Here is an 18,057-nt window from a genome sequence, read left to right on the forward strand (position 1 = left end):
GAGAGAATTTAGGAAACACTTCTTCACGAAAAGGGAGGTAACAGTGTGAAACACTCTGACAAAAAGCAACAGACGCTTGCTCAATTAACAATTCTAAATGTGAGATAGAGAGACTTTTCCAACCCGAGGGTATTAAGAATAATGGAGCCAAGGAGGGTGAACTGATGCAGATTGGCCATGACCTCATCAAATGGCAGAACACAGCCGAGGGGCTGAATGCATCATTGGGGTCCTTAAAAAAAAATCCACACCAAGGAGCATCTGTGTAAAAGAGGGTGTTTTGTGGATTAGGGAGGGGTCATAAATAAAATGCATTGTCTTCAACGAGGCACAATTATTCTCGAATACCTGCAATTCTGTTTGGAAGAAAAACTTCTGTGGGCACTGTGAACAGTCATAGATCTTGTCCTCCTGGCCATGGGCAGAAAAAATATGTTGCTGCAACTTGCTCGCTTGAACAAACACTGGAAAAGTAAGAAAGGCAAAACAGTTAACAGCCTGTTCCGGTAGAGCACACACTTGTAAACAATAACCCACTCTCAAACACGCTCTCTCACGCACTCTCTCACACACACACATTCTTCCATAACAGCAGTGTGAAGTTACATAAAATTTACAATACAATTATAACACGACATTTGTCCCCACTCGTCCAATTATGCTCCACTTTGAATTATGTCTTTGGGTTCAACACACGAGTGCACCAACCCACCTGGTCCACTAACATAATGATTCAAAAACTAGGGGCCATTGATAAATGCTGGTCCTCATTAAACACAATGAGAAATTGAGGTGAAACCTCTTCACAGTGAGTGGTTGAAGTGTACAGCATAGATGCACTTAAGGTGAAGCTAGATAAACACGAGGGAGGAAGGAATAGAAAGAGACGTTGATAAGGTGAGATGACTTAGGGTGGGAAGAGGCTTGTGTGGAGCATAAACACCAGCATAGACCAGTTGGGGCGAATGGCCTTTTTCTGTGCTGTAAATACTAAGTATTCTAAAATTCGAAAATCTTTTTTCCTTATCCAATTCTGTTTCTTTCTGTCTGTAATATTTCTACACTTTCCATTTGTTTTCTGTTTTTCACTCGTTTTCTAGCTGCTTTGCCAATCCATTTTTTAAAAGTTTGTTCATGGGATGTGGGTATCGCTGGCTCGGATAGAATTCATTGCCCATCCCTAATTGCCCTTGAGAAGGTGGTGGTAAGCTGCCTTCTTGAACCACTGCAGTCCATGTGGGGTAGGTACACCAACAGCGCTGTTAGGTAGGGAGTTCCAGGATTTTGACCAAGTGAAAGTGAAGGAACGGCGATATAGTTCCAAGTCAGGATGGTGTGTGATTTGGAGGGGAATTTGCAGGTGTTCGTGTTCCCATGTATCTGCTGCCCTTGTCCGTTTAGGTGGTAGAGGTCGCAGGTTTGGACGGTGCTGTCGAAGGAGCCTTGGTGAGTTGCTGCAGTGTGTCTTGTAGATGGTACACACTGCTGCCACTGTGAGTCAGTGGTGGAGGGAGAGAATGCTCGTGGATGGGGTGCCAATCAAGCGGGCTGCTTTTTCCTCGATGGTGTCGAGCTTCGTGCATGTTGTTGGTGCTGCACCCATCCAGGCAAGTGGAGAGTATTCCATCACACTCCTGACTTGTGCCTTGTAGATGGTGGACAGGCTTTGGGGAGTCAGGAGGTGAGTTACTCGCTGCAGGCTTCCTAGCCTCTGACCTGCTCTTGTAGCCACGGTATTTATATGGCTACTCCAGTTCAGTTTCTGGTCAATGATAATAGTTGATAGTGGGGGATTCAGTGATGGTAATGCCATTGAATGTCTAGGGGAGATGATTAGATTCCCTCTTGTTTGAGATGGTCATTGCCTGGCACTTGTGTCATGCAAATGTTACTTACCACTTATCAGTCCAAGCCTGGATATTGACAAGGTCTTGCTGCATTTCTACACGGACTGCTTCAGTATCTGAGGAGTCACGAATGGTGCTGAACATTGTGCAATCATCAGTGAACATCCCCACCTGACCTTATGATAGAGGGATGGTCATTGATGAAGCAGCTGAAGATGTTTGGGCCTAGGACACTACCCTGAGGAACTCCTGCAGTGATGTCCTGGAGCTGAGATGACTGACCTCTAAGAACCACAACCATCTTCTTTTACTTTAGGTATGACCCCAACCAGCAGACAGTTTTCCCCAATTCCCATTGACTCCAGTTTTGCTGGGGCTCCACGAAGCCATACTCGGTCAAATGCTGCCTTGATGTCAGGGGCAGTCACTCTCACTTCATCTTCTGCTTTTCCAACTTGCTTCTCTCCAGCTTGCAGTATTTTGGTTTGTTGCTGCTGCCCTAGTCTCTAAGCTACCGCTGGAAGTTGCTGTTTATCTGGAGCTCCCAGTTTTTAACTGTTGGCTGCACTGCACTTTCTAGGATTTCACTGCACAGTAGGAGTCATTCATCCCTTTGTGTCTGTGCTAGCTCTTTGAAAGAGCTATCCGATTAGTCCCACTCCCCCTGCTCTTTCCCCCACAGCCCCCTAAATTTCTCCTTGTCAAGTATTTATACAATTCCCTTTTGAAAGTTACTATTGAATCTGCTTCCACCGCCCTTTCAGGCATCGCGTTCCAGATCACAACAACTCGCTGCGTGAAAAAAATTTCTCAGCTCTGCCTCTGGTTCTTTTGCCAATTATCTTAAACCTGTGTCCGCTGGTTACTGACCCTCCTGCCTGTGGTTAGAGTTTCTTCTTATTTATTCTCATCATAACCCGTATCAAGGTGTATGCGAAAAGGTGGCAGCAATTCTTCCCACTCTGGTCGTCTGTCTCAAAGTTGTACTGTTGTGAACGGGGCCCAGCCCAGGGAGTTCTTTGCTGCAGCCCTTGCTTCTTGTCAGGCAGTACCTATAGATGATGCCAAGGGGTCATGGCTCTTTCTCAGCTTTGTCTGCTAACTGAAGTGGTTGCAGATCACCATAATGAACACTTTAGGTGGGCAGTGGAGCTGAACGAGAAGCTTCCATGGGCCTGGGATGGGAGTTAGGAGTGGCAGCAACAGACCCACGGCAGGAGACCTGAGGACGACCTTTGAACCAGTTTGTCTAGTCCACCTTTGACAGTCAATTCTCAAGGCGGCACAACAGTAATGTTTTCAATTTTAATGAGTACAAACAAGGCCTGAAAAAAACCGGAGGGAAGTTTACCAGAGAGAGACACCATTAATAATTGAATGGTGTATGCCACAGGCGCTGTTTGGGTTGAGAAAAGAGATTTTCTGAAGGATGTCTGATGCACTGTGACCTAGAAGGTTTGTATACACAATATCATTACAGGTAGACAGGCAAGGGATGATGGAAGAACGGGTACCAAACAGCAAAGCTAAGCATCATTCATTAAAAAAGCAGCCTCTTGTCAACCACGCAGCAAACTGATATTGGAGGAATAAAAACCAATAAACATTGTATAAATATTAATCTGAGATGGGGGTTTCAGTGATGATGGTGAGTGTGGGTTCCCAGTCTTCAGGAATGACCTGGAGTCTCCAGGAATTGACGATAAAGCTTCAGGCTAGACCAGTGACAAACATCATTAAGGTGTTTATAAAAATGGTGTGTCTTCTTCATTTTCTTTGAACCCTTTTGGTTGTTAGTTGCGAAAATACTGGAGATTGGGGGAACAATCTGACTGACAGTCCAGAATCATCCAATCAGGTAATGAAGAGTCTGCTTGCCTTCCGATTGGCCATGGGAAGGTGGGATGCTGGGATGACATGTCGGGCAACCAATGGCGGGAGCGTGGGTGTTGGGCAGGTTAGAGGCAGGAGGTCATGTGAGGAAATCTCCAGGAGTACGTCCAAACTGATTTGATAACCCTACAGTGAGTCATGTTTCAGCTTTAACAAGGATAAAAACTCCATAGCCACAGGCATGAGTTGTGATGATTTTTTTTCTATTCATTCATGGGATGTGGGTGTCGCTGGCCAGGCCAACATTTATTGCCCATCCCTAACTGCCCTTGAAAAGGTGGTGGTGAACTGCCTTCTTGAACCGCTGCGGTCCATGGGGTGTAGGTACACCAATAGTGCTTGCGGTTTGATACAACTGTGTGGCTTGCTAGGCTATTTCAGAGGGCATTCAAGAGTCAACCACATTGCTGTGGGTCTGGAGTCACATGTAGGCCAGACCAGGTAAGGACAGTAGATTTCCAACATTAGTGAGGTGGGTATTTACAATATTCATCAATGGTTTCATGGTCACCATTAGCTGTTTAATTGAAGATTTAATAATTGAATTGAAATTTCACCATATGCCTTGGTAGGATTTGAACCCATAACCCCAGAGCATTAACATGGGCTCTAGATTACTAGTCCAGCCTCCCCTTTTGGCACTGGAATGTAAGAGCACCTGGAGCTCACTATCAGTAGGAACACAATCGATCTGTTACTGGACTGGAGGTGCATTTTTGACGGATTTGTCTGGTGCTACCCGCACTGTGCCAGACAATTAAGCATTCTTTCAAGATGCAGTGAGTGTATAGCACAGAAACAGATCCAACTAGTCCATGCCAGTGTTTATACACCACACAAGTCCCCCTCCAACCCTTTTTATCTCATCCTATCAGCATAGGATGAGTTGTTGTGATCTGGAACTTTCAAAAGGGAATTTGATAAATACTGGAAGCTGAAAAGAAATGGCAGGACTATGGGGAAAGAGGAAGGGGGAATGGGACTAACTGGATAGCTCTTTCAACGCAGCGAGTTGTTGTGATGGAACGCGATGCCTGAAAGGGCGGTGGAAGCAGATTCAATAGTAACTTTCAAAAGAGAATTGTATAAATACTTGACAAGGAGAAATTTAGGGGGCTGTGGGGGAAAGAGCAGGGGGAGTGGGACTAATTGGATAGCTCTTTCAAAGAGCCAGCACAGACACAATGGGCTGAATGGCCTCCTTCTGTGCTGTGTAACTGTAGGAAGTAGTGAATGAATAATGATCGGTTGAAAAAAACATTGAAGTTATTTCTCTTCTTTGGAGCCTGGGGGCAGAACTGCAGAGATAAGTTCACTCGGTGGGAGACAGGTGAGGGTGAACACATGATGTCGTGCATTCACCGATAAAGCTTCGAGGGGAGGTGGAGCTGCAGAACTTCCAGCTGTGCTTAACAAGTGAACTGCATGGATTCGAGACGAGAGAAAAGAACCCGAGTTAGTGTCCACTCTCAGTACATACAGCAACAATCGACTGGATGATAGAAGAGTAAAAACAAATCTTTTTTTTTAAGAAGACTGGAAGGTGCGAAGGTTGTGGGAATTGTTAATTCCCCTTCCAGGATTTTTTTGGCCATAAGTTTTTCCCAACTTCAGGGTGTAACTACACCTTTTTTTCCCCCAAGTTCTGTTGCCAGAATGTGTTGCTGCCTTCAGTGATATCTCAACCAAAGAAATTCCTTTGGCACTTTTTAAATGTGTGTGTGTAACATCTGTAAAGAGAAGCTTGTTAATTTCTCAAGCTGTTCTCAGGAATGGTAGTGAAAGAGATGAGCAAATTTCAGCACTAACCAGGGAAGAGTGCCAGTTGGGTTGGTAAGCTACTCGTCTCAAGCTGTTTTATCTTCTGATAATGATGGTCCCCTTTACTTTTGTTTAATTTTGTGGCTGGTACGACTTTCAACAACAACTTGCATTCGTACTGCACCTTTAGCCTGGTATTGTGTACAATCCTGCTCCCCAAATTACTGTGGACGGTGCAAACATAAATTCCAAAGCTGATACCAAAACAGCGAGGTTCTACCTATCAGGAGAGGATGAGCAGTCTGGGTCTTTTTTCTTTTGAAAGGAAAACTGAGGTTGTGGCCTAATAGCAGTCTTTAAAATTAAGAAAGGTTTTGATCAAATGGATACAGAGAGAATGTTTCCACTTGTGGGGAAGAGCAAAACTAAAGGCCGTCAATATGGGACAGTCACCCAGAAATCCCATCGGGAATTCAGGAGAAACTTCTTCACCCAGAGAGTGGTGAGAATGTGGAACTCACTACCATGGGGAGCGGTTGAGGTGAATGGTATCGATACATTTAAGGGGAATGGATAAACAGATCAGGAAGAAAGGAGCGTTACTACTGAACTTTCAGGCAGCGTTTTCCAGATCATCATAACTCACTGTTTAAAAGCATTCTTATTGTATATTTCAGGTAGAATCTAAATTATTAACAGATAGAAACAGGACTGTCAGGTGAGATGATACAGCTGCCTTACGAGCTCTTAGCAGTCACGGATAATAATACCAAGCTTGTTGACCATTGTAGCTCAGTGGTCTTGGGGTCAGAAAGTTGTGGGTTTAAATCCTCCTCCGGTGTCATAGCGAGGGAGTGCTACACTGCCTTTCAGCTGTGTTTTTTTAAACTGAAGCCACGCCTGCTCTTTCAGGTGGATGCCAAAGATTCCATGACGCTGTTTTGAAGAAGAGCAGGGGAGTTCTCCCCGGTGTCCCGGGGTCAATATTTATCCCTCAACCAACATCAGTAAAACAGCTGTTGTGGTCATTATCACATTGCCGTTTGTGGGAGCTTGCTGTGCCAAAATTGGCTGCCAGGTTTCCTACATTACCACAGTGACTACACTTCAGAAAAAAAGTACTTCATTGGCTGTAAAGCACTTATGGATGGCCAGTGGTGGTGAAAGGGGCTATAGAAATGCAAGTCTTTCTTATGCATCACTTTGGACAGTGGAAAATTTACGTTGGAAAAGTGTTCACTGGCAGCAAATCCCTTTACAAAAAATAATGACAAGGCATCCAAGTAGCTACCCACACCCTCGCCCACGACCATAGCTCCCCTCCCCATACCTGTGAAGCAAACTGGACATTTGAAGGTCCCTCCCATGCCTTCGAAACTGTGCTCAATCAGATGACACTGCAGCTTAGCTGGTGAGTCGAACGTCTGATTACAAAGCTTGCATTCATGGTTCAGGCCTTCCTCTAGTGAAGGGACAAAAGGAGAAAAAATGCACATTATTATCATTCAAAGTAATGCGTCCCTGTCAAGTCTGTCACCACTTAGCCCCAACAGGAGCTGTTCAATTACCAGCTGAATCATGACAGTTTTTTGCATCTTAGTTTCTAAAGCCCATTAAACACCTTTTTGCACAGAAACAGGCTGCACAGATACACCCGTGTCCGGAACAGATCTCTGGCTGCTCCTCTAACACGGCCGCAGGTAACCCAGAGAAAAATACACCTTGCCATTGTTTCCAAACACTTTTGTCAAATAACCTCAAAGGTTCTGTGCACAATTCTGACCTATGCATTACAAAAAAAATATATAGAGGCATTGGAGTGGGTGCAAAAAACGACTGACAAGGATGATACGAGAACTGAGAGGTTGTAACTATCAGGAAAGTTTGAGCAGGCTGGGGCTCTTTTCTCCTAGAAAAGAGAAGGCTGAGGTATGACCTGATAGAGGTCTTTAACATTCTGAAAGTGTATGATCGAGTAGACATAGAGAAGATGTTTCCACTTGTGGGGCAGACCAGAACTAGGGAGTCATTAATAAATAGGAAATTCAGGAGAAACTTCTTTACCCAGAGAGTGGTGAGAATGTGGAACTCGCTACCACAGGGAGTGGTTGAGGTGAATAGTATAGATGTATATAATGAGAAGCTGGATAAACACATGAGGGAGAAAGGAATAGAAGGCTATGTTGACAGGGTGAGATGAAGAGGGTGGGGTGAGGCTCGTGTGGAGCGTAAACACTGGCATGGACCAGAGGGGCCGAATGGCCTGTTTCTGTAAATACTGTGTCAATGTGTGCAAGTGGTTTTTCAGGATTTGAACTGAGAATTTACTGGATAAAGAACACAGAACTCATCTGCATTTAATCCTGAACTTTTCATTATTTTAATAAAATGCAGCGCTCATTGCCTAATATAACTCGCAATTTAATATTGGAATAAGGCAACTCTGGTCCAGGAACTGATTATGAGTCATTCCATTCACATTTCTGGTGAGCAGGGGGAACGGTGGAGAGCGGTTGAGCAAAAACCCTGAATTAAAACCAACAACAGACAGAAGGCTTGTGTGTATAGTAAAACACCAGGCTCAATCTTCCATCACACCGCACTGTACCAGGGACCCACACAGCTCTGGGGGTTTGTGGTCTGATTTCTGTCCGGTGTCAGTGTGGTTCGGATGGTAGTCTTCCTGCCTCACAATCAGGAGAGTTATAGGTTCAAATCCCACTTTAGAACTTCAGCACAAAAATCAGGGCTGACACTCCAGTGCAGTACTGAGGAAGTGCTGCACTGTTGGAGGTGCTGTCCTTGGATGAGATGTAAAACTGAGGCCCTGTCCATCCTGTCTGGTGGATGTAAAAAGAGCCATAGGTGCTATTCTGAAGAGGAGCAGGGAAGTTATCCTGGCCAACATTTGTCCTTCAATCAACATCACAAAAATCAGATTATCTGATTGTGGTTTTATTCACTTTGGTAGTAAAAATAGAAAAGAAAAGCAGAATAATTTTTAAAGGCGTGAAACTTCTAAACGTTGATGTTCAGAGAAACCTGGCTGTACTCGTACAAGGAACACAGAAAGTTAGCATGTAGGTACAGCAAGCAATTAGGAAGGCAAATAGCATGTTGGCCTTTATTGCAAGGGGATTGGAGTACAAGAGTAAGGAAGTCTTGCTACAATTGTTGAGGGCTTTGGTGAGAGCACATCTGGAGTAGTGTGCTTACTGGATGTAGAAATGAAACATTCCAATGGCTTCAAAATGATGCCTTTAAGAGTTTGCTGTTTCCGTAACTTCCTGACAGAGCTATTTAAAACTGTAACATTAAAGGACTATCTTAAATCAGATCAGCCTTTTGACTGTACTCTAGTTTGATCAGGAGAATCCTGCAGTGTGTAAGAGACACTTCAGTGATTAAGCTAATGACTCCTATTAGTTAACAGTTAGTTAGTTATTTTAGTTGTATTAGTTGTAATCCAGCTCATAGAATGGTTACAGCACAGGAGGCCATTCAGCCCATCGAGCCCATGCCAGCTCTCTGCAAGAGCAGTTTAACTAGTCCCACTCCACTGCCCTTTCCCCATAGCCCTGCAAATCTTCTCTCCTCAGGTGTTAATCCAATTTCCTTTTGAAAGCCCCGATTGAATCTGCCTCCACCACACTCTCAGGTAGTGCATTCCAGATCCCAACCACTCACTGTGTAAAAAAAGAGTTTTCTCATCTTGCCTTTGGTTCTTTTGCCAATCACCTTAAATCGGTGTCCTTTGGTTCTGAATCCTTCCACCAATGGGAAAAGTTTCTCCCGATCTACTCTGTCCAGAACCCTCCTGATTTTCAACACCTCTATCAAATCTCCTCTCAATCTTCTCTTCTCTAAGGAGAGCAGCCCCAGCTTCTCCAATCTATCCACTTGTGAAAAAGAAATTAAAATTACCAAAAGTACCTGAAATTAAAAGTAGGATCACTAAGAATCTTCACACAGCAGGAATATAAAGGGGGGGAGGGGGGGGGGGGGGTGGGGAGGGAGACCATTCTCTCCATCTGCAAAGAACCCAAAACAAAAAACATCCTATTTCTGTGATGTCTGTCGATTATAATATGCCTGATGGCTTCACACTGTGCTCCTATTAATGTCGCACATCAAAGACGATACAGAGAGCAGTCAGTACTGATTGGTGACCTCCCTCTGTTTGCATTGGTTTTATTTAAACTGCTACCTTTCCACACAGAAGCTTCTCACACTATGTCTCCGCAGACTGCTATAGCAACGGTTCATCCTGGTTTTTACAATCCAATCATCAATTACAAATGGAACAGACAACATCGTTTTACAGTCAGTCTAAACAAGCCGGGCTGCAAACCCTATCAAAAATTAAATCTACTCCAATTTTCTTATCAACTCATGCCAGCTTTCTGCCAAAAACAAAATCCCCCTTCCCACCTCCCTCGGCTAACCTGTAGTTTTCTAAATGAATACAAACCTGGCCACCACATGTCTTTTCATCGAGTCAATCAGCTTCGAAATATGTTTGCAATCTTTATTGCTCTACTCAATTCGCCGGGCAGATTTATGATTTCAATCAGGATTATGACAAGTTTAGGATTAAACAAATGACTCTAAGGATGCAAATGATGAAGAAAAGGAATCAAAGATAACGCAAGAGACACAGATACATTGTAAAGAGCTAATATAGAGAATTGGGGAAGATAAAAGGGATTGAGAATCACACTCCTCATTTGTTAAAAGCTTGAAGTGTAGTGAAAATAACTGAGGAGCGAGGTACAAACCAGAGGGGACAATAGTGGAATTTACAGGTGAGTTTACACCTCTTTCTCTTCCTATTTTCCTCTCCTGAAGGTGATGAGGTGTTGGGGTGGAGAATGGTGTCCGGAATCTTGGTTCCACATGTGACACTCACCCTCCAGCAGCCTGGCAAAGTGACTGCTCTTCACATGTGAGCCCACACACTGAACTGCACATGTCCAGCCACAGGGCACCACAGAACAATCAGGAGTCCCGATCGCAGGACCCTGCCCTCTCATGACCTTTCACCCTGCGGATAGTCCAGCTCAATTCTCGTGACCCGACCAGCACTTGCTGCTGAGGCCAGCGGAACAGCACAAACTGACAATCCAACCGGGGACATTCCTGGTTGTTCAACTAATCAGGGATGAGGATGGGCGGGGGTGAGCCCTCCTGTGGAATTAAACTATAATTAAAACTTTAATTTACTTCAACCATGCATATTAATTTAGTATAACTACTCCTGGTTTATGGAGCGAATCAAACAACGGCTTGTATTTACATAGTATCTCTAACATCTCAAGGCAGTTCACAGGAGCGTTATCAAACAAAATCTGACACTGATTTACATAGGGAGATATTAGGACAGGTGACCAAAAGCTTGGTCAAAGACATAGGTTTTTAAAGAACAGAAGGAAAAGCTTGAATTTCTGTAGTGCCTTTCGCAATGTCAGGACGTCCTAAACTGCTTTACAGCCAATGAAGCACTTTTGAAATGTTATCACTGTTATAATTTAGGAAATGCCTTGAAGGAGGAGAGAGAGGCGGAGAGGTTTAGGGAGGGAGTTCCGGAGTTTAGGGCCCAGGCAGCTGAAGGCATGGCCGCCAATGGTGGCATGATGAAAATTGGAATGTGTAAGAGGCCAGAATTGGAGCTGCGTAGAGATCTCAGGAGGTTGTAAGGCTGGGGGAGATTACAGAGATCGGGAGGGATTTGAACAGAAGGATGAGCATTTTCAATTTGAGGCATTACCAGACCTACTGACAATGCTGTTCAGCAAGCACAGGGGTGATGTCTGAACGGGACTTGGGATACAGGCAGCAGAGCTTTGGATGGGCTAAGTTTAGGGAGGAAGGAAAGGGGGAGGCCGGCAAGGAGAGCACTTGGCGGGGGAAGGGGGTGCAATGGGAAGAAATGAATTCATTCTACTGATAAATAGTTTGGAATTTAAATAGAAATATACCTAGCAGCTGCATCTTGGTGAAGATTGAGGCACCGATGTTAACGCCGCCATTTCTGAGCAGGCGAGTAACAGTGCGAGTTAGGAAGTCACTCGTTTCTCCAGGATTGAGGCCTGACACTTCTTTTAACTCCCACGCCTCATTTAAATCCAGGCGGGAAGGGGTGGAAAACTGGAGAGCTTGGTGACTGGCACTATTGGGTCGTCCTGGGGGGGGGGGGGGGGGGGTGGCAGTGCCAGCTCTTCACGAAGACTTGAAAAACCCACCACGGAATCACACCAGTCATTCTGGGAAACAGCAGTTCATATTCAGACAGCTGGTATCAACCCAGTGTGCAGATGGACCAGTCAGCATAGAGAACCAACACCTCATTGCTGACCCGACAGCAGAGCTCCCTCACTTCAACCTCTCTCAAAGACAGTGGACAGCGCCCGACTATATCGCACCGGGGATGGGCCAGGCAGCCACTTGATCCACAAGTGGAAGATGAGGAACGACCTGAAGTGCGATACCATGTGTCTCAGACCATGGAACACGTCACATCAACCTGTCCAATAAGATCAGCTGTAGGAGGCATCTCATTTCCCCCCTCGGCACTGCAGGAGGCCATCAAATGAATAGCCATACTAGACATCTGTTATAAGCTTTTCCCATCTTACAAAAGTAACAACTGTTTCCCTCTTAAATCCCGGATACTCCTGAACTCCAAAAGGAACAGAAGCTTGCATTCCCGAGTTTCGAAGATTAAGGGGTGATCTCACTGAGGTGTTTATGGTTATTAAAGGCGTTGATGCTGTACATAGAGAGAAACCATTTCCTCTGGTGGGGGGAGTCCAGAACAAGGGGACAGTACCTTAGAATTATAGCCATGCCATTCAGGGGTGATGCCAGGAAGCACAAATGGTGGTGGAAATCTGGAACTCTCTCCCCAAAAAAGCTGTTGAGTCTGGGGGCAATGGTGGGGTCAATTAAAAATGTCAAAACTGAGATTGCTAGATTTTAGTTAGGTAAGGGGATTCAGAGTTAGGGAACCAAGGCGGCTAAATGGGGCTAAGATACAGATCAGTCATGATCTTTCTGAACGGGGGAACAGGCTGGTTGTCGCACTGTACTCCCTCCTGTTGAAGAAAAGTGTTTATTGGGGTTATTTTTGGAAATCATTCAGCATACAAAACTTCCACATACACACACATATTGTAAACGCAGAACAGAACTTTCAGCATGAAGTCAATGGAGTTTTTGATTGCAGTTTATTTACACGGGTGCGCACCGTCACTTAAATGTTTGTAAATTTTTGACATTCCCCAAATTCTGCATCTTGTAAAAGTGAGAAATTTTCCACTGCACGCAGTTCTCAATCAATCGAGTGTCCCCAGGAGAGAAAAATCACATCTGCCTTAATCTTAACCCACCGAGCTTGTGACTCAGTGTTTTTAGGCACAGTAGATTATGCTGATAGGGTGAGATCAGGTAGGGTTGGGAGGAAGCTCATGTGGAGCATAAAGACCAGTACAGACCAGGTGGGCCGAATGGCCTGTTTCTGTGCTGTTAATTTCTTGTGATCTCACAACAACAACTTGTATTTATACAGAGCCCCTAACATAATAAAATGTCCCAAGGAGTTAGTTCTGTTAGGAGTGTTATGAAGTAAAATTTGACACCGAGCCACGTAAAGTGATATTAGGGACAGGTGACCAAAAGCTTCACCAAAGAGGTAGATTTTAAGGAGTGTCTTAAAGGAGGATAGAGGGGGCGAACAGGTTTAGGGAGGGAATTCCAGAGCTTGGGGCCCAGGCAGCTGAAGGCACGGCCACCAATGGTGGAGCGATTAAAATCAGGGATGCTCAAGAGGCCAGAATTGGAAGAGCGCAGATATCTCGGAGGGTTGTGGGACTGGAGGAGGTTACAGAGATAGGGAGGAGTGAGGCCATGGAGGGGTTTGGAAACAAGGAAGTAAATTTTAAAATGGAGGTGTTGCTTAACCAGGAGCCAGTGCATGTCAGTGAGCACTGGGGTGATGGGTAAATGGGACTTAGTGTGAGTCAGAACATGGGCAGGTTGTTTTGGATGAGTTGATGCTTTTGGAGGGTTGAATGCGGGAGGCCAGCCAGGTGTGCAGTGGAATAGTCAAGTCTAGAGGTAATAAAAGCATGAATGAGGGCTTCAGCAGCAGATGACACAGAGTTTGAGAGCAGACTGATTCAGCCTTAGACACTTGCCAGGAAGAGGGAATGGAGTTTGTGGTGGGGACTGAAGACAATGGCTTTGGCCTTCCCAATATTTAATTGGAGGAAATTTCTAACCATCCAGAACTGGATGTCAGATAGCAGTTTGATAATTTAGAGACAGTGGAGGAGTCGAGAGAGGTGGTGGTGAAGTAGAGCTGGGTGTCATCAGCTTATAGGCGGAAACTAATGCTGTGTATTCGGATAATGTCACCGAGGGGCAGTAAGTAGATGAGAAATAGCAGGGGGCCAAGGATAGATCCTTGGGGGATACCAGCGGGAACAGGAAGAGAAGCCATTGCAAGTGATTCTCTGGCTACAATTAGATAGATAAGAATGGAACCAGGTGGGAGCAGTCCCACACAGCTGGGCGACAGTGGAGCATTGTTAGAGGAGGATGGTGTGGTCAACCGTGTCAAAGGCTGCAGTCAGGTTGAGAAGGACAAGTTTGCCTTCATCACTGTCACATAGATGTCATTTGTGACTCTGATAAAAGCTGTTGCTGTACTGTGCCAGGGCAGAAACCTGATTGGAAGGACTGCTGTACAGGATCGGACTGTGGAATTGCCCTTCCCATATTGAGCAGGTAGCATCTCAGTTTATCTGAAAGACTGCACAGCACTCCCTCCGTACCTGCATTGCAAGGGCCAGACTTTGTGCCAAAATCTCTAGCAGTAGATTTGAAACCACAACCTTCGGACAGAGAGGCAAGAGTGTGACCGCCCAAACCATGACTGGTAACTTCACCAGCTTGCATTCTGACTGCCTACCTATGTTTCTTAATGAACAAACTTTTATTCATGAAGTCAACTGGCCTTAATGAAGCAGAATCAGTTTTACTTCATACCACCTCGACCATTCTGAACTTCCTAATCAAAATATTTGCGATTTCAGAAGTGCAGAAACTCAATTAGCTTATAGCTCAATATAGGAATTTAGATGGAGCCAAATTAAAGAGATTCTCTAAACTGCCAAATTTTTATAAAAACATAATTTTCTAAAATTTATTTTTGTTCTTAACTTCATTAAATAAAATTGTACACTGGACTGCACTATTGATCAAGCACATCAGCCTGAGCCGATACATGCTCTCAGTCTCTCCCTCTCTCTCTCCACCTCAAAGCACTCAGGAATTCTTTAGTTTAAAATTCTGACAGCACTAACAGTACACAGCTCTCACTGTCAGAAAATACACAGAGTATATTTTGTTTTCCTTGACGGTATTAGCTGTGTAGTATTACACTGTCAGTTTTAAAAAATATAGAGACAGCGCCAGGCTGTATGGCCCAGAGCATTTACAACCCTTACCGACACATCACATTACAGCAAAGCACAAAATGGAAAAAAAATAGTATGTTTCCTTCCGTCAGTTGTAACAAGGCTACCCGACGTGAGGGGATATTCATCTGGGACAATGTCAAGTCATTAACTGCTTACGCTCACTTAGTAATCAAGTATAACAGCAATTGACTAATTATTTTGTTAATTTCAACTGTTCAGTTCACAGTTACACCACTAAATATCAAAGCGTTTGCAGATCTTAGCTCTATGAAAGAGCTAGCACAAGCATGATGGGCCAAGTGGCCTCCTTCGGTGCCTGAGATGTTTTCCGATACAAGCAGAGCTCAAGAGATTTCTTCAGAGGGTTGAATTTCAAACAACTCTTCAATAAAAACCCAATTCCCATGTACCAATGGAACTGAGGAGTCAGAAACAGAGGGGAGCTACACTCAGTGAGTTTAAGATGGGACGCTAGTTACTTTTAGATTATTCTTTCACTGCCAATTCCCAACAACAACCACCTGCATTTATACAGCGCCTTTACCGCAAGGATAAGAATTTTTAACTGAACTAGGAATTAAATGTGAGACCTTATGGCCAGCACAGACCCCACAGCCTCGACTCCTCCCGATCTCTGTAATCTCCTCCAGCCGCACAAACCTCCGAGATCTCTGCAGTCCCCGATTTTAATAGCTCCACCATCGGTGGCCATGCCTTCAGCTGCCTGGGTCCTAAGCTCTGGAATTTCCTCCCTAAACCTCTCCGCCTCCCCCTCTCTCCCTCCTCCTTTAAGATGCCCCTTAAAACCTACCTCTTTGGCCGAGCTTTTGGTCACCTGCCCCCCTCATATCTCCTTATGTGTCAAATCTTGTTTGATAATCTCCCTGTGAAAGGGCCTTGGGATGTTTTACTGCCTCAAAGACAGTATATAAATGCAAGCTGTTGTTGTGCATTGACTGACCAAGTCAAGCAGGGGAACTTTAAAGAGGAAGTTATTAAAATTAGGCATTAGCACTACTGCACTGCAAGACTGGAGATAGGCGGATTAAGAAAGATGGCAAACAGCATCAGCCCATACCAAGGGTGCAGTGTGAATACAATACTGCAGTGTGTTATACTTGTACTGTATTGAAATTCATGATCCGTCCACATTGTCAATACTTTGCAATTGTTCTGTACAGCTCGATGGGGATTATGCCAGAGGTGTCTAGAAAGGAATACAAATAAAGGGATATGATTTGTTTGGGTTTTTTATTCCTTTCTCACCACATCAGGCATGTGATCATTAATCTCATCTAATAATTGTGTTTCGGGATACACAATAATCCAAAAGGAGAGACAAGAAAATACATTTATTTTCACTGCAAAGCAATCACAGATATAAAATAACTAAAGGGATATTGCTGGATGTACTTTTAGAAATAGGAGGAGGCCATTCAGCCCCTCGAACCTGTTCGCCCATTCAATTAGATCATGGCTGATTTGTATCTTAACTCCAGTTACTACCCCCCCCCCACCCCCCCCCCCCGCCCCCCAACCCCCCTTGGTTACAGCACCCTTACCTAACAAAAATCCATCAATCTCAGTTTGGAAATTTTCAATTGACTCCCAGTCCCAGCAGCTTTTTAGAGAAGAATCATAGAATGGTTACAGCACAGAAGGAGGCCGCTTGTCGTGTCTGTGCCAGCTCTCTGCAACAGCAACTCTCCTGGCCCCACTCTTCCACCCTCTGTCCGTAGCCCTGCAAATTTTTTCTCTTCAGTTAGTTGTTCAATTCCCTTTTGAAGGCCTCGATTGAATCTGCCTCCGCCATGTTCTCAGGCAGTGCATTCCAGATCCTAACCACTATCTGTGTAAAAAAGCTTTTCCTCATGTCACTGTTGCTTATTTCGCCAATCACCTCTGGTTCTGGATCCTTCTGCCAATGGGAACAGATTTTCCCTATCCACACTGCCCAGACCCTTCACGATTTTGAGCACCTCTATCAAATCTCCTCTCAACCTTCTCTTCTTTTTTTTTTTAAATTTAATTTTTTTATTTAGAGATACAGCAATGTAACAGGCCCTTCAGCCCACCGAGTCTGTGCCGACCAACAACCACCCATTTATACTAACCCTACACTAATCCCATATTCCCTACCACATCCCCTCAATTCTCCTACCACCTACCTACACTAGGGGCAATTTACAATGGCCAATTTACCTATCAACCTGCAAGTCTTTGGCTGTGGGAGGAAACCGGAGCACCCGGAGGAAACCCACACGGTCACAGGGAGAACTTGCAGACTCCGCACAGGCAGTACCCAGAATCGAACCCAGGGCGCTGGAGCTGTGAGGCTGCGGTGCTAACCACTGTGCCGCCCCAAAGGAGAACAGCCCCAGCTTCTCCAACCTATCCATGTAACTGAAGTCCCTCATCCTTAGAATCATTCTCGTGAATCTTTTCTGCACCCTCTCTAATGCCTCCACATCCTTCCGAAAGTGTGGGGCCCAGAATTGGACACAATACTTCAGTGTTTTATACAGGTTTATCATAACGTTTTTGCTTTTGTACTCTATGCCTTTGCTTATAAAGCCCAGGATCCCGTATGCTTTATTAACCACTTTCTCAACCTGCCCTGCCACCTTCAATGATTTGTGCGCATATACCCCCAGGTCCCCCTGCTCCTGCACACACTTTAGAATTGTACCCTTTAGTTTATATTGTCTCTCCTCGGTCTTCCTACAAAAATGAATCACTTCACACTTCTGTGTGTTAAATTTCATCTGCCACTGTCCACCCATTCCACCAGCCTCTTGAAGTTTATCACTATCTTCCTCACAGTTCACAATACTTCCAAGTTTTGTGTCATTCATAAATTTTGATATTGTGTCCTGTACACGCTAGTCTAGGTCATTAATATATTACAGGAAAAACAAGGGGAGAGAGTTCCAGATCGCCATTCCCCTTTGTGTGAACTGCTTCCTGACATCACCCCTGAATGGCCCAGCTCTATTTTAAGGTTATACTACTTTGTTCTGGACTCCCGCGATCAGAGGAAATAGTTTCTCTCTATCTACCCTATCAATTCCTTT

At 44.6% G+C, this 18,057-nt stretch overlaps 1 protein-coding gene across 7 annotated transcripts in view; it reads right to left on the reverse strand.

Annotated features, from left to right (window-relative positions):
- LOC137369730 (zinc finger protein 521) overlaps window positions 1–18,057 on the reverse strand; it is a 524,295-nt gene that overhangs the window by 78,308 nt on the left and 427,930 nt on the right. For all 7 annotated transcript variants that reach the window (XM_068031102.1, XM_068031105.1, XM_068031101.1 and 4 more), the window contains 2 exons: window positions 6,832–6,963; window positions 349–464 (listed from right to left, as the gene is read on the reverse strand). In XM_068031102.1, coding sequence (XP_067887203.1) covers window positions 349–464; window positions 6,832–6,963 — 248 coding nt within the window. The remainder of the gene's footprint in view (window positions 1–348; window positions 465–6,831; window positions 6,964–18,057) is intronic.

The sequence above is a fragment of the Heterodontus francisci genome, chromosome 5, assembly GCF_036365525.1.
Source record: "Heterodontus francisci isolate sHetFra1 chromosome 5, sHetFra1.hap1, whole genome shotgun sequence".
Lineage (NCBI taxonomy): Eukaryota > Metazoa > Chordata > Chondrichthyes > Heterodontiformes > Heterodontidae > Heterodontus > Heterodontus francisci.